Here is a 14,520-nt window from a genome sequence, read left to right as displayed (position 1 = left end):
CGCTGTTTTTTCGAAACATTGTTTTATCGAAATTCTAGAAATTTCGAAAAAGTTTTGCGCAAAAGTGTAATGGAAACGCAGCTAGTTTGGTGGTTTATTTGTCTAATATCATAAAGATCGGCGAAAAAAGTTTTCTTTTTCCATATTGTGGGAAAATCACCAAGTTTCACACTTTTCCACTAAACAATCGTAGGTCCTGTGGCCATCCCATAATAGTACTAAACCTATTTTGAATATCCCGACCCATATGATCTGGTTTCATTCGTGGATTTCAAACTACTTTTTAGCCCCATTAAAGATTTTGGCATCATTCTTTTTTTTTCATATTTTTCTCTTGCTGTGATGTCATAATTTTTTGGGTTGGGGAGGGGAGTCACTCTGCCCAAAATGTACAGTATATTCAAAATTTGTCAAAACAATCTGATCCTTGACTTAAATATTTCATAACTTACATCAAAACTGATTTGATTCTAGCAGTCTAGTTTTAGTTGTGAGTACAAGTTGAGTAATTTTAGGTTTTTACGTTTGATACCTGAAGGGACGTTACTGAAAAATCTAAATAAACTTTTATTTAAATTGGGCTAAACTTAGCTTTAAGTTTGAATAATTTGAGACATTTTTAAAACTCATGTTTTTCTGGATACTGCAACATTTCTCTGGCATCCAGCTGAGCGGGACCTTTACCTGATTTGGTTCAGCATGTGTCGAGTTTGGTTGCCAGGTAACAAGCAAAAATACTTTGATTTTGACACTTGTGTAGGAAGACTTTCATCTTAAGGACCTTCAGAGCCGCATGATGACGGTCGTCATTATGCTGCGCTGAGGCACAAACAGCTGCAGGATTTTGCAGCTCAGTTCTCATTAACCAAAACATATTATTGTTTCACTGAAGTTCATGTCTAAACTATTATTTTTTTTTAACTAATAGTATGAGAAAGTAGAAAAACAAGTGGATCATGGACTTATTGAAAGAGTTTCAATGAGTGTGCATCAATGCTCACTAGATTTGGGAATATGGACCACAATGCATTGTGTTTGAACAGGTTACTTATAAAGTATTACCCTTAAAAGTAACCGTTTTTCTTTTTCTATTTCATTTGTTTGTTTCTGTGTTTGTTATTATGAGGGGTTTGTCTTATTATTTTATTGGATGTGTGAGGAATTGTGTTTTATGTTTTTATTTACAGCACTTTAAGCTGTTTCTTTTAACACGAAAGGTGCTATATAAATACAATTAATTTAATTTTATTTAACAATTTTTTTGCTAAAAAAATATATTTCAATGTATTTTTTTTAAAAACTTTATCATCTTCATCACCAGAACACAGTGGATTCACAAATAGTTGTTGTATAATATTGATTAGGTTTTCACGTTGTTAAATCGGTGATGTCAATTTAACCATTTAACAAAAAAACAAGGAAAAAGAAAAAGAAAAAGTAGTGAGTATGGTTCCAAATTGCTTTTAAAATCCAGGGGACTAGATAGTCCTACACTAAATGTTTTTTTAGTATTTAGGGATTAGGTAGAATTTTGGACAGAGTCCTAGCTTGGGGTTGTAAGGGGCTGTAAGCTAGCAGGAGGGACTGTAAACAAAGGTATGATGGGATATCAGCGGAGGTTTACTTCCTCGGTAGCGGTCCCGCCCACAACTCAGACTCGTTTCTGATTAACTCCTCCCTCGCTGCTTATTTGAAAACAAACCAGTTTTATTTTTTTTGGCTACTAACATAATAATCGTAATTAAAAGACCATTGGGAACATTTTAAAAATAGATCAAAAAGACCCTCTAAGTCATGGACCAGAATACAAATGAAGCCAGGAGAAATGCTTTAATGGGACGTCAGCAGTGAGCTGAGTGCTATTTTTGTCCTCCACTCTCAATTCTTGAGTCACGAACCTGCCGTGCTTCCCTCTCCTATCCTCCCTTTTTTTTGTTTCTCACATGTTCCCGGGTGCCAGAACGAGTCTCGCACTGTGAACGTTCCCTCTCTGCATCGTCAGACTCTCCCTTTCTCTGCTTCTGCATAATTTACTGGATGCTAAAAGCAGTTTGCTCCGGACGGTTGCATCCTCAGAGGTACACGCTCGGACAGGGATGATGCCCGCGTTGGTACAAATGTATTTTGACGGCCGTTCGGTTCCCCGATACTCCCCTCCAAGACCTCACAGGAGTCCTGTTTGACTCCTGGTGGTGTTCAGCGTTGGCGTGTCTCCGTGAAATCAGTGCTCTTAGGTGATTCATTCTGTTCATTGACTTAATCTGATTAGCGCCTCATGATGGAATTAGTGGTGTTGGCAAGCAAGACAAAACAATTATAGGGGATCATTTTTTTGCATTTGACAAACCACACCCACTTTTTCCGCCTTTGTATTCAAAACAAATATGATCTCTGCTAAATTAGGTTTTGGTTTGATTGACAGTTGTCAATAAATTCATTTTATATCAGCATTTGACTGAGTGAGTGGGACGTCACCCAGAGAAAATGACCTACTCAGGCTCCAACAAGTCAATTCAGTCGCCATTTTTTTCGTGACATGGATGTTGTTGATTTGGAGCCAGATGATGTCGGTTAGTAGTGATTGGTCTGACTCGGTCTGGGTCATCATTTCTATGGCAACCACTCTCCCCATAGGTTACTGGAAGTCCACAACCCTACCACTTGATAGTGACCTCAGGAGACATTGAATCCGAAATGCTGCCCTACCCCTACGGCTTCTCCTTACTTGCAAGGGTTAGGGACCAGAGGCATCCATGAATACGCCAAATCCACAAAAACGGAGAACACTCCTACCGTCCCCGGCCGCACCATCCCCCACCCCCTATGGCCGAAGAGTGGGGAATGGTACACTTCTGAACATGCGCTGTAAAACATTTATTAAAGAATGTTTTAGTATTGCTCAACGTAACAGTTTTTTTTTTTTTTTAATTTAGAACATATAACTGCACAGCAACAACAGCATACTTTATGACGCAGATGAGGGGTGTCACTTGTCACAGTGAGGTGTATCCCTTGTCACTGAAATACACCTCAGCACCTCCATAGACAGATACGTTTCATACAAGAGATTTTGTGACGAACCAGAAAAGTTGCGTGACGTTTCTCGTCCACCCACTAGCAGAACGCAGACTACCTTACCGGCGGAGCGATAGCTAGCCTTAAGTTGCAACAACTCCTTCTCTAAAATAGCTTTTGGACACCACTACAGCTTCAAATGCCCCAAGAACTGGAGTGATAGGGAGGAGAGCCAGAGGTGTATTAAAGCAATTCAGATTTGACCTTTGTCAGACATTTTGAATGTTCGACGCAAGACGACATACTTTCATTGAGGCATCATAGAAAAAAAATATAATTAGGATTTGCTAGAACATGTTAAAACATTTTGGCTACTTCTTGTTTGGAATGCAAAGGGTGCAGGTTCACTCAGTCCAGTTCTCACAGAGTTAATGGTATAAACAAAATGGAGCTCTCTCCGGCCATAGTGCAGCTGGATGTTGAGTCAAAATCTGGGTCAGATTCCAAATCTGGACTAGTAGCGCTCTGCTTTCTGTAATAACTGCAATTGGATGAAGATTTTATTTTGAGTTGCTGTCATCACAATTTGGCATCTGGACAGTAAGAAGGTTGACTAGAAGCCTTCCGAAACAAAAACTAACATATTCTTGTGACCAATTTTGAGAACAAATCTTGTTCTGAAACATTTTTCTCAAGGAAATAAAATCAAAATGTTGCAATTCTGAGAAGGAATAGATTTTTTTTTTCTTTGTGACATTGATGGCAATTCTGTTTTCTCTGACATGCCACGCTGGCTCGCTTTCCATCACCCGCTCGCCTGGGGTCTAGAAATGTTTGACATTACATTAAGCCGGACTCTGCGACGCCTCACGTGGAGCAGAAGGCGGTCGGAGAGAACAGGGTGTCCTATCGTCTTGTCTGTGTCCGGCCGCTGTGCCCACAGCTCGAGGAAAAAGAAGCAGTGGCCAGGCAGCTCGACCGCATGAAAGAAGAGGAAGTCAGCTCAGATTATCCTCATTCTGGGCTCGCAGAACGCATGCATGTGTGCGTGTCAGAAAAAGACCGTCATGGAGCACAAAGCCCTTTCTGTCTGCGCTCTTTATTATACTGAAAAAGAAACTCAATTATAGAGGTAATCTTACTTCAGAATCGATTTCGGCTTCTAGAAAGAGAACAATAGGCTTTTATGACCAACAGCATCAGTACAGAGCCTGGAGGTGGCACTGTTCTAGCTAAATCATCCCACATCCTTTTTGGGTTCTGCTGGGTTTATTTTCTCTACATCTTTTTGGTTTGGTTTTAAACTAGACAAGTCTGTTTTCGGATGTAAACAAGTTTTTGTCTATTCGTTTTCTCACATAAGTCAAAGTCGACAACATGCCGCAGAAGTGTTTGTTTTTTCTAGAACATTTGGGGAAATTGAACGCCGAATAAATCACTTTGAAGGTGAAATGAAAACTGTTTGAGCTGCATGTGAAGAAACGCTCTCACCATCTTTGAGCTGCTTAGTATGGTTGTTCTCTGGACTATGACGAATTGTCAACACACTTTGCTCAAGTTACACAACTCACAATAAGTTAGGGATATTGTAACATGAGTATTTTACTATTTTGGTTTCATGAAATATGTAAGATTTCCCTTTGATATTACTAATAGTGACTACATTAGTTTTTTTTTTTTTTTTTTTTACCCCAAAAATAAAGACAAAAATGAAGTTGGCACAAAATAACAAAAATTGACCATATCTAGAGCGGATATTTCCACCATTTGCAACGGCCATTATCAGCGACGCCTCTTGCTCCTCACTGACCTCATGATGTTGTTCTGAGACAATACGTTCCACTCCTCCACATACAGTTCTGCCTGGTCACGTGCGGGTGGGGTACGATCATCCGTTCTCCGCTTCAGCTGGTCCCAGATGATCTCTATGGGCTTCAGATCAAAAGACACTGTTGGCCATACCATATGTGGTACTCCCACTTTCTGAAGTCCAACTGTGACAATTCTACGACCATGTGGTGGAGGAGTAGAGCATGTATAGAACATTGTGGTTGCACTGTTGGAATATGGATTTACTTATGGGCTGTATGATGTCTCCGAGGTAAGAACGTGCGTTGATTGGGTCATCTACAATGACCAAATAGGTTTAGCACCGTCTGTTTTGACTCCTCGACCAAAGCCAATCCGGGCGATCATGTTGACCTCAGCGTATCGCTCACCTCACCTTCTCCAGCAAAACTGACGACCATAAATTCTGTAGAAGATGACCCAGCACTCATCGGTGAACAGGACAATGGAACAGTGCTGCACTGTCTAGGTCTCATGGTTTTGGTGTCTCGGTGTCGGTGGTCACTTGCAACGGTTGTTTGACATTTAAGTTAAAGCGGTGAATAGTTTATCTCGAAACCCTAGTACACCACATCTCGTGAGCAGGCATGTACAGTGTGGCATTTTCAAAACCATGTCTTGAGTGCACAAGTCTTTGAATACTGGGTGTCATTCTGGTCTATCGCTTGCAAGGCTCCACTCCTGGGTCTATGACAAACTCTGAAAGTTGTCGTGTGTCTTGATCCAAGTCTACTGATGACACTTTTGCCTTTATAAAAATTGACCCATTAGGCCGGACCAATTTGTACTGTTTGTACTGTTTGTACCGTTGGTTGTAGGTCCATAGAAAAATGGAACGGACCAGTTAGGGGCGGAGTAACTGTCATCACACAATGAAATCCATTGACTGGCGGAAAGGTATGAAGACAACAGCAAGTGTCCGACCAGCACTTTTTCTGACTCAACATCTAAAGTTGCAAGTTTTGTCCTCTTTTCGGCTGTATTCTTCTTCGCCTCCCGCAATCTTCTTGCAAAGAATATTCAAGTCTTGGCATTCAGTATTTCCTCATATTTCATGGGCGTTAGGGACCGGAGACATGCGCCTAATTCGCAAATACGTCATCAGTTTATACACTGCATGTGCCATGATGGTCCAACACTCAATGGAAATGCTCACTTGATTTGTCCAAACTATTCCAAGAGACTGGTCTGGTCCAATCCAGACCGCTCAGTGGAATCAAGGCATTGAGACCCATCAACATCTGACTGTCTGCCACCAACCCAAAGGCGCGTTATGGCCATGTGGAATTACCCGTCCGTTAATCGACGTTGAATGTTCATGGCTGTTTGACTAACAAACTTGGAAGGACTTACTGGTATTGTTGCCACATTTAAAAGGTTTTTCTTTGAGACTCATTTGGTTTTGACCCCAATAAGTAAGGGACACCATACATAGTGTGACCATTATGTGGAAAACCCAAAATGAGGTGTGTCTATCACGCCAATACAATTGCCTGTCTATCTCAAAGACCTGTGAAGTGATGAAATCTACTGGGTTTTTCCCAATGCCCCTAACTTATCATGAGTAGTGTAAATCTGATTATTTTCGTCAAGAACAGCACCCTCAGATCCTTTTATATGACTTACAGGTCACCGCACTCTCTACATTGGAGTCCACGTTCCTCTGGGCAGGAGGTCACACAGACGTCACCGTCACCATGGACACAGGCACAGAAAAAGGTCTAAGGAGAGGGACTCCTCCGCCGACGATGGGCGAGAATCCCCCTCACACAGTACAGGTTTGACACTGACTTATTTTAGGACAAATAATGAGGAGCTTCTAAGTGTTCAACTTTCTGTCCACTTTTTTTGTGGTTTCAGCAAACACGCCAGCACAGAGGGTGCAGTTTCTTCTGGGTACAGAGGATGCTGACGAAGACCACATCCCTCATGCTCTGTTTACCGAGCTGGACGAGATCTGCCTGAGGGAGGGCGAGGACGCTGAATGGAGAGAGACAGCCAGGTACATCCTTTCTAACTGTCCTATATCCTGGAGCTGTTCTTCTGTTGTAATCAAATTCACATCAACTTGCCAGGATAGATAAAAACTTTATCAATTTTTTGCAGGTGGCTGAAGTTTGAGGAAGACGTTGAGGATGGCGGCGAGCGGTGGAGTAAACCGTACGTCGCCACGCTGTCTCTGCACAGTCTTTTTGAGCTCCGCAGCTGCATTATGAATGGCACTGTGATGCTGGACATGAGGGCCAACTCACTGGAGGAGATTGCAGGTAAAGACGAAAGCCAGACACCCAGATTCTGACCAATTAAAAGTGGATTTCCCCATGGCCATGTCCTAGGAACCTTTTTTTTATATACAATTCTAAAAATATACTTAAAAACAAATTTCTTATTTATCCAGATGATGCGATTTATGCAATTTATCTTTTTTTTTCTCAATCCTTTGCAGAAAGCTTTAATTTTTTTTTTTTTATATTCATAATATTTTAGTATTTTACAAGTCCATATTGGTCTCTAACCTCTCAGACATGGTTCTGGACCAGCATGAGTCGTCGGGTCCTCTCGGTCCAGATGCCAGGAGTAGGGTCCGGGAAGCCCTGCTGAAACAGCACCACCACCAAAACCACAAAAAACTGGCCAACCGCATCCCCATCGTACGCTCTTTTGCTGATATCGGGAAGAAACAGTCTGAGCCTCACTCCATGGACAAAAATGGTGAGCCAAACGCAAACACACTTTTACTCACTCGTCAACACTACATCTACACAACTGTCAGATTCCATGACTGATTTTGTTGAGTTCTTGTGCAATTTTTTCAACATCTTCATTTTTTTATCTGTTTTTGACTGTAATTAACTCATTTTTATGTTAAGTTAGTCACAAATAAGCGTCTTGACCCCAGACAACATGTCTGATAAACCAGGTCCATGGATAGATATTGACATCATAATGTTTAGATATAAATGGGTAAAAAGTTGAATAATGTGAAGTAGAACTCACTCTTGTAGATCAAATGACCCATTTTGTTCTGTTTGAGATCCACAGTGTTGAACTTTACTGGGACTCTTTGGAGGAAGTTACAAACTCCAAGAAAATTATTATGAAATATGTTTTTTAAATGATGGTTGTTTGTTACTTTATGACAACAACTAGATAGAAAACAGCTAGAAAATATGCAAATTATCAGCTGTTTTTGCTAGGAATGACTCTGGATGTTGCTTGAATTATCTATGTAAATGTTGCCCGGTGTTCACATGCATGTGGACAAGAACTTAGAGTCAACATTAAAAGTTTGAGAATAATTAAATGCAAAATTCTGGGACAATTATTATTGTAGATAATTTTGCAAAACTTAAAGGTTTAAAAACTTGACAGTTCAAGAATTAAAAACAAAATTATTCACACCAATTGCACTGATATTATAGTAGTTTTCTAAAACAAATTATTATCTTAAAATATCAATGTTTTTGTAGAATGACAACAAAAAGAGGAATTTATGCTCAAAATTGTGCAGTAAACTTTTTTAAATTACAAAAAGTGTACAAAACCTTTACATTAGCACCACTTCAAGTATTAAAAATGTGTTGAGGGAATTATTTAGTCCTTAAAGGATAGAAATGTCTTTTTTTTTGTGCATTTTTACAGTATTGATCCACAAAGTTTACAGATCCATGTTAAAAGGAAGATCTTTTTCATCTTCTCACTGTGCCTCACAGGCCAAACGGTTTCCCCTCCATCCCAGCCGTCCATCAATGAAGGAAAACAGGACGTCAGCCGGGAAAACAGCTCTGTTGACTTCAGCAAGGTGAGGAGCCGGGCCCACCACTGCTTCTGATGTTTACCGACCAGCTCCAATAGCCGCACACAAACTAGCGGTGTATATTTGAGCAGTGTCGGCTTACCCGTTAAATAGCGGCTGAAAACTTTTTACCGACGACTGTAGTCTTTAGATCAACAGACCTCGTTGTTCTGGACCAATCACACGGCTCGCTTTTCACGTTAGTGTTGTTTCTGTCGGTCACACAGATCGACCTCCACTTCATGAAGAAGATCCCCCCTGGTGCCGAGGCGTCCAACGTGTTGGTTGGAGAGCTGGAGTTCCTGGACCGCCCTGTGGTGGCCTTTGTCCGGCTGTCTCCAGCCGTGTTGCTCAACGGCCTGGCAGAAGTTCCCATCACCACCAGGTAGCCCAGAACCCTCTAGTTCTGTATCGTTTCTGTAGAAATGAAAAACAGGAATTTTACAGAAATGAACTCTCATCGTTTGTTTTGTTTTGTAGGTTTCTGTTCATCTTGCTCGGGCCCCTCGGGAAAGGTCCACAGTACCATGAAATTGGTCGGTCCATAGCAACACTGATGACCGATGAGGTGAGGCCAAAGGACATGTACACAAGCAGGTTTTTGATCACGCTCTTAGCATTCAGAACGCTACTTAAACGTCACTATCAAACCCGACTTCCTGATTAGTCAACGTTAAACTTGTTTAACTTTTAGCACACATTCAATTGTTGCTCGTTTTGTACATAGAGCCCGCAACTTAAAAAGTTGTGTAGCAATGCGTGACATTGAGAGTTTTTAGCCCCAAATGCTTCAATAAACATGTTTTCATAGACTTTTTAAATGAAATGGTCACTTGAACATGTGTTTCCAAGCCTGTTGTGAACGCAGCAAAATACTTGATTGATTGGTTTATTTCAAGCATAGATTGTGAAAAATACATGACAAAACACACAAATATTTCAAACTCAGTACAGAAATAATGAAGTGTCAATGAGTCCTGAAACTTTTCTGATTTGGGTTTAAAACGCAAAACATTTGGGTAATAAATTCTGAAAGTGTTGATAGAGTTTTAAAAATGCAGTAATCGTGGAGTTAAGACATTTTATTAAGTTTTTATAGGGCCTGGCAACAGAATACATGTCCCGATACTTGTCTCGTGATACGATACATATCGCGATGTATCCCAAGACTGTCCCAGAACACTTTTTCACTTTTTTTTTTTAAGGGTATGACTTAGAAAAAAACTATACCTAAATATTAATATCACTGCGATAAAATGGTAAAATTCATTTTATTTCATGATCACAACATTAAGCTACTGCAAACCGTGGGTTTGTTACCCATCCCTAGTAAAAACTAAATAGTACATGTCTCATAACAACAAAAGCCTCAAGACTGACTAAACATTAAAACACAAGCTGGTTCTCACAAGATGTTTTTTTGGTTGCTGCTAACTTGCAGTCGAGGGTTTAGGTTTAAAACAAAAATATGACACTGAAGGATGGTTATTAATAGTTAATTAAATATCGTCTTGTCAGCATTGTAAGCCGATAAAAGTATCACCATAACTTCATATCCCAATATATTGTTGAATCAATTCTTCCCTACACTCCTAAAGTTTTATATTGCAAAAGGACATGACTAGACTATCAGCATTTAAAATCTATAAAAGTATATCCAAACTATCACAATATGTAACTAAATCAACATTTTTCCCCCTACACCTTAAGACTTGTTTTTTATCACATAAGGAAATATCTAGATCGTCAATATTTTAAATTGATACAAGTATTGGCAAACAGAAAATATTATGATATATTGCCAAATCAATGCACCTTTAATGTTTTATGTCACATAAGGACATATCCTTATGCTTTTTAGTGTCTCATTATTATCTGCTATGCAAAAAAATGTCTGTTTCTATGCAGATGACACTGAGCTGTATCTGTTAGTCAAATAGACCACCAATATGGCCTAGATCTATTAAAAAAAGGTGTTTTTTCCAGTATTTTAATAGATTTTATTTTAAAGTAGTTTTTTGCTAGTTTGCAAAAAACAATGTTTCATTATTGAAATGTCCACATTTATTTTGTTTAAATCACTTGAAAATAGCTTTTTGTCACCAAAATAAAGATACATTTAAAGTGAAATTTAACTAATAAGAGTTTTTTTATATCAGTAATGAAGGCGTAATGTCCACCCACAACATCTTGAGCTGTTTGCGAATGCCCACATCCACCAACCGAGTCTCCCACACCTCCTCCACAGATTTTCCATGATGTTGCTTACAAGGCCAAAGACAGGAACGACCTGGTGGCGGGCATCGACGAGTTTCTGGACCAAGTGACGGTCCTGCCTCCAGGGGAGTGGGACCCCTCCATCAGAATAGAGCCTCCTAAGAATGTGCCCTCTCAGGTAGATGATACCAAACTGTCTAAAAGGATTGTGGGTCAGCATATAGCATTGCCAGAAATTGTTTTATCCTCAAAATGTATGCATGTTTACTAAACATGAGATGATAAATGTGACTAAATACATGCAGAATAGGTCTTAAATTTAGCTTTCCTAAATCTGTAAGCAATTACATGTTTTATTTCCATCTATAAGAGGATGGGGATCGATGGTGACAGTGATCTTAACTTCACAGGAAAAGCGGAAGATTCCCCCTGTTCCCAACGGAGTGACAGATCTGGGAGAGTCTGAGGAACACGGAGGTCATGGAGGTCCTGAGCTTCAGCGTACTGGGAGGTGAGTGTTCCAGGTCAAATAGAGGCTGAATAACTTATTTATACTGTACCTGTGGACACCTACAGGTTTAGTTGTTTCCTTAAACCTTCCCATAGGAGATATGTTTTATGGAAGCCCTAAAATTTTCCTTTTGCTGCAGGTTCTTCGGGGGTTTCATCTTGGACATTAAGCGAAAGGCCCCTCACTACCTTTCTGACTATACAGACGCCATCAGTCTTCAGTGTCTGGCCTCTTTCCTGTTCCTTTACTGCGCCTGCATGTCACCTGTGATCACCTTTGGAGGGCTGCTGGGTGAGGCCACGGAGGGCCGAGTGGTACGAAGCTCTTTGATACTCTGATGGTAGCAGTTCCAATAGGAGAATATGTGGGAGAATTTGTTTAAAGCTTTTTTTCATTGAAGCTGAAGTTATGTGTATATATATTTATTGCTTAATTAATATATTAAATATTATTAACTCATTTATGTGTACGATTAAGGAAAATTGACATATTTTTTCAATCGATTACAATTCTCTTCTGCAAAAGTGGATTACAGAACAATTGCATTTGATCTGATCAAAGTCATGATTGTTTCTATAGTTATTGAGGTTCCCGTTTGTGTTTCTCAGCTTTGTTTGCGTCAAAGTTGAGCCTCGAGGGCCGAATCTTTAATGTCTGGGGCCCCCACTTTTTGACATTTTGGGTGTTCCCATCTCGTCAGTTTTTGACGTGGTGGCTGTTTCCCTTAAATCACGTGTCCCCAACTCTCGGGATGTGGAACCGGACCCAGAACCAGCACTGGGTTAGGGTACCGGTACCTGTCCTCATGTGGAGGGTTGGGGATCCCTTATTAGCATCTGTGGTCTGGTACCAAGCAGCCCTTGGACCGGTTAGCGGTTCGCGCCCCAGAGGTTGTGGATCCATGATTTAATAGGAAAAGCCAGCCTTTCAAAAAATGAAGCGTTTTGACACCCTAAATGTCAAAAGTTGGGAGTGAGAATGTGTAGGTTTTTTATGGATCCCAAAATTAGGGATGAGATGAACTTTTAGCATACATCTAAACATTTTTAAATTCACAAAATCCCAGGTCATTCCTCACTGTGTCAAAATTTAATATACATTTGTTACTGTATATCCCTTGCCAGTAAATTTGCTTTCCGATAGTTTGAAAAAGTTTACAACTGTTTAAAAGAGAAATTTCCTTGATTTACCTTGTTTGGTAAAATACTTTTATACTTTTAGAATTTTAAATAAACCACATTAGATCAATTTTAAATCATCATTATCTTATACATCTCAAATGTAAAGATGTATTTGAGTCTCTCATGATATAATCAGAATTGGTGTACACCAAAGCACTGTGTTTGGTCCACTGTTTTTTCCTTTTGTTGGCATTTTTAATTGAAAATGTGTTTTTCTATGTCTATGTCTATGGCCTAAATCTAGTAGTTCTTTCAAAGTAATTTTAGTATTTTTTTAAAATTTAATCCACATTGAATGATATGACATGTTTGTGTTAGACATTTGACAATAAATAAAGCTTTTTTATGATTTTTTTAATGTTGTGGGTCCATCCTTGAGTGTGTTGGGCTTTGAAGGCACTGATTTGCTTTTTGAATGAAGTTAAATGAACTGAAGTGACTGATAAGATCAGAACACAATCGTTTATGGTTACAGAGTGCTATTGAATCGCTGTTTGGGGCGTCCATGACTGGAATCGCCTACTCGCTGTTCGCTGGTCAGCCTCTCACCATCCTGGGCAGCACAGGGCCTGTCCTCGTCTTTGAGAAGATCCTCTTCAAGTTTTGCAAGTACGCTCTTATTTTGTGCGTGTGTGTGTTTGGCACATCTGTTTTTAGAGATCAGCTGTGGGTGTTAGCGCTGCAGTATTCAGGCCACCACCATCTTTGTGTGTGTTTCAGGGAGTACGGGCTCTCCTACCTCTCCCTGAGGGCCTGCATCGGCCTGTGGACGGCCTTTCTGTGTCTGCTGCTGGTGGCCACAGATGCCAGCTCCCTCGTCTGCTACATCACACGCTTCACTGAGGAAGCCTTCGCCGCCCTGATCTGCATTATCTTCATCTACGAGGCTCTGGAGAAGCTGGTTCACCTGGGGGTGCACTATCCCATCAACAAAAACAACAACCTGCAGAAACTCACGCAATACTGGCAAGTCCAAGAATGGGGGCTACTTTTAATGTTAATTTAGGTATCACTTAAACATAACAGATAATTTACATGTTTTTAAGGGTTAGCTGAGCTCCTATTTTGTCAAATATTGCAGCTCATGTGACCTTAAAAGCTTTCTTTAGGCCAGTATAAACATGTTAATGTACTTTGCTGTAATAAAACCACAGATGGGGGTGTAGTATAGCAAAAGTTCTGTGCTTCAGTATCCATCATCAGATGTGCACTGTTGGAAAAGTAGTCCAGCACATAAGTAAAATACTATCTTTAATTTTGGAGAATAAAAAAAGATAATATATGTTGGACATTGACGGATTTTTATACAGTTTGAAAGTAAAAGTGGCCTCTTTCTGATACAAAAAATCGACATTTGGATAGATATACTATTGACCAAATTGTCACCAAGCTAATTATATAACAAAGATTAAACTGATATTTATAGATATTAAAAAAGACCACTTTTAATTCAAAAATGACTTATGATCCACATTTAAAGACTTACTCTGATGAAAATTGTGTTTGTAGTGTTTTAAAGATTTTCTTGTGGCATTTTTCTAATGATGGGGGACATATTATAAAGAAAATTAAGCTCAAATTTTAATTTCTGAGCCTTTATTATACTCAAACTGTGAATCGAGAGCAGAAAAAAAAGCTGTTTGCTAAAAGATTGTATTTGTGACGTAGAAAATTATTGACGCAAGCCAACAAGTTCCCTACTCCCCTCCACGGGACGGGTGCCATGGTTGCTCTGCACCAATGAGGCAATTCTGAGGCGAATTTACCGCCTCTCTGCAGAAAAAAAGATTTTTATAGTTTTGGCTAAAATCGGCATAATCGTGACTAAAATACTTTAAAAATGGATCAAAAGATATGATCAGTGGGACTTTCTTAAATGCTGAATAAACTTAATGTTTACTGAAGATGTAAAAAAAAAACGAATTATTTTACTTTTTGAGGATGTGGCTGTG

At 39.7% G+C, this 14,520-nt stretch overlaps 1 protein-coding gene across 1 annotated transcript in view; it reads left to right on the top strand.

Annotated features, from left to right (window-relative positions):
- The window catches only part of LOC112160129 (sodium-driven chloride bicarbonate exchanger), a gene marked incomplete in the record, with an annotated part of 52,062 nt that overhangs the window by 25,013 nt on the left and 12,529 nt on the right, over positions 1-14,520 (top strand). The window contains 12 exon segments of the mRNA XM_024294508.2: positions 6,492-6,641; positions 6,724-6,865; positions 6,970-7,130; positions 7,387-7,575; positions 8,577-8,665; positions 8,887-9,044; positions 9,140-9,227; positions 10,908-11,054; positions 11,287-11,387; positions 11,527-11,701; positions 13,044-13,177; positions 13,289-13,534. Of these exon segments, the coding sequence (XP_024150276.1) occupies positions 6,492-6,641; positions 6,724-6,865; positions 6,970-7,130; positions 7,387-7,575; positions 8,577-8,665; positions 8,887-9,044; positions 9,140-9,227; positions 10,908-11,054; positions 11,287-11,387; positions 11,527-11,701; positions 13,044-13,177; positions 13,289-13,534 (1,780 nt within the window).

The sequence above is a fragment of the Oryzias melastigma genome, linkage group LG2 (genome assembly GCF_002922805.2).
Source record: "Oryzias melastigma strain HK-1 linkage group LG2, ASM292280v2, whole genome shotgun sequence".
In the NCBI taxonomy this organism is placed as follows: Eukaryota; Metazoa; Chordata; class Actinopteri; order Beloniformes; family Adrianichthyidae; genus Oryzias; species Oryzias melastigma.
Note: the sequence above shows the minus strand (reverse complement) of the source record. Positions and strands in the feature narration are given on the sequence as shown.